This window comes from Vulpes vulpes, chromosome 16 (genome assembly GCF_048418805.1).
Source record: "Vulpes vulpes isolate BD-2025 chromosome 16, VulVul3, whole genome shotgun sequence".
NCBI classification, from domain to species: Eukaryota; Metazoa; Chordata; class Mammalia; order Carnivora; family Canidae; genus Vulpes; species Vulpes vulpes.
This window is the reverse complement of record NC_132795.1, coordinates 46,156,473-46,158,869: the sequence shown is the minus strand read 5'-3', so window position 1 is coordinate 46,158,869 and position 2,397 is coordinate 46,156,473. Positions and strand designations below refer to the sequence as shown.

The 2,397-nt window shown below is 37.9% G+C and overlaps 1 protein-coding gene across 1 annotated transcript; it reads right to left on the bottom strand.

Annotated features, from left to right (window-relative positions):
* Nucleotides 1–855: 855 nt before the first annotated feature.
* Nucleotides 856–1,794, bottom strand: LOC112919638 (olfactory receptor 6C68-like). The gene has a single exon (XM_025998078.2). The coding sequence runs from the start codon at nucleotides 1,792–1,794 to the stop codon at nucleotides 856–858; it is 939 nt and encodes a 312-aa protein (XP_025853863.2).
* Between the last annotated feature and the right edge of the window lie 603 nt (nucleotides 1,795–2,397).

Sequence of the window (2,397 nt, the reverse complement as noted above, 5' to 3'; positions counted from 1 at the left end):
CGTGATCCTGGAGACCTGGGATCGAGGCCCACATCAGGCTCCCTGCATGGAGCATGCTTCTCCCTCTGCCTGTGTCTCTGCCTCTCTCTCTCTCTCTCTCTCTCTCTCTCTGTGTGTGTGTGTGTGTGTGTGTCTTTCATGAATACATTTAAAATCTTAAAACAAAAAGTTTGCTGTGGTTGCCTGTGCTTTAGATGAAGACTATAGCTGAGATGGAAAATCAACGTCATTCATCACCAGTCTGAAGCTTACAAAGTCATTGAAACCTGGGAATCTGGTTGGCAGATGGGAAAAAAGAGGGCTGGTGAATCACATATTAGATGTATTATAGATCAGGTCTAAAAATGGTGCACATCACTTCCACAACCATTCTGTTAACTATAACATAGGCTATATAGTCACACCTAACAGTGTAGATATATGCCAAAACCCCCAACCCCCTAACCCAAAAACGTGGTTTCCTGTGTTTCCAGTGATAACAAGCAACATATTTAGCAAATATCAATTTTTGTCAGAATTAAAGAGTAAATATATGCAGAGTTTAGTTTTAGTGGAGAATAAACAGTGGAATAGGGTTCACATTAAGCTGTTTAAAAAGAAAGTGAGAGTGTCAGTATGACTGGAGAAGCCACAGAGGAAGACATGGACATGGCCAACATGCACATGAGAAAATGCTCTGCATCACTTGCCATCAGGGAAATACAAATCAAAACCACAATGAGATACCACCTCACACCAGTGAGAATGGGGAAAATTAACAAGGCAGGAAACAACAAATGTTGGAGAGGATGCGGAGAAAAGGTTTTGTGCCTTTCCATCCTTCCTTTCAGTTAGATTCATTGACTCATTTCTCCTTTACATCTTTGATAGGAATGCAATTTTTTTAATTGAATCATGAAAAGCTTTCTTCACTTGTTTGTTTCTCAGTGTGTAAATAAAGGGATTCAACATTGGTGAGATAGAAGTAATAAGGAGTGAAATCCCTTTATTAATAGCTACCTCATCCTTGGCTGAAGGTTTGACATAAATGAAGATACAGCTACCATAAGTAATGGAAACAACAATCATGTGGGAAGAACAAGTGGAAAAGGCCTTTTTCCTTTGCTGAGCAGAGGGAAACCTTAGAATGGTCCCAATAATATAAATGTAAGAAAGAACTACACACATGAGGGTGATGATGAATGTCAACACAGCACAGACTATAACCATCTGTTCTATCAACCATGTGTCTGAGCAAGAGATCTTCAGGATAGGAGATGCATCACAACAAAAATGATCAATGATGTTTGAATCACAGAATTCCAAGCCCAAACCTAGACTAATTGGTGGGAGAATGATGACCAGTGCTGCTACCCAACAGAAGACAATGAAGTTCTTGCAGACTCTTCTGCTCATGATGGTCATGTAATGCAGGGGTTTGCAGATGGCCACATAGCGATCATAGGACATAGTGGCCAAGAGAAAAAATTCTGTTACTGCGAAGAGGTCTGTAAACAACAGTTGACTGACACAAGCATTATAGGTAATGGATTTGTCCCCCGATGATATGCTATATAAAAATCTGGGGACACAAGCAGTTGTGAATGAAATTTCTAGGAAGGAGAAATTTTGGAGGAAAAGATACATTGGTGTTTTAAGGTGGGAATCAATCAGAGTGAGGATGATGATGGTTAGGTTTCCAGATACATTCAACATGTAGGAAAGAAACAGAAACATAAAAAGCAAAATTTTTAGTTGAGGGTCCTCTGTGAGTCCCAGCAAGATGAAAGTTGTTAGTGCCGTTTGGTTTCTCATCCTTGACTATTGTCTTTTGCCCAATCTGCTTGAAACAATAAGGGAGACTATATGAAGAACTCAAAGTCCTGGCCAGCTTCTAACTTCAAGTAAATCTGAGTGATCCTATATAACTGGTTAATGGAGAAGTTACCATAAAACACATGACGATAAATACCTTTTTGTATCACACAAACTGACTCTTCACATTTGAATCACCTATGTCCTATTCCTGCTTCTAATAAATCTACAACTTATCATGTTATAAACATCATTGAAAAAGAGTCCTCTCTTCATAAGTTGCTTTTGAATCAACAATTCTGCCCTCCTCAAATTTTCTATGTGTAGACATGTTTCTAGCAGAGAAAACTAAGAAAAATTAACAATGGTATTTGGTAAGATAATTCCAGTATTAAAGTTTACATGTGTATTAGTTATTAAAAAGGCAATGAACACTTATCACATAGGTTATCCTGTGTCAGCTTATGTAGTTCATTTTCTTGGGACTTTAAGGTATTTTTGTTGGGGAAAAATACATTTTTATTGGATGTATTTTTTAAAGATTCATTTAAATGTGTTAGCAGTCCAATTTTTTCCAGGTTTTCACCATATGACTTTTACTTC

Coding starts and splice junctions, on each gene's coding strand:
- LOC112919638 (XM_025998078.2), bottom strand. CDS start 1,794: ATGAGAAACCAAACGGCACTAACAACTTTCATCTTGCTGGGACTCACA.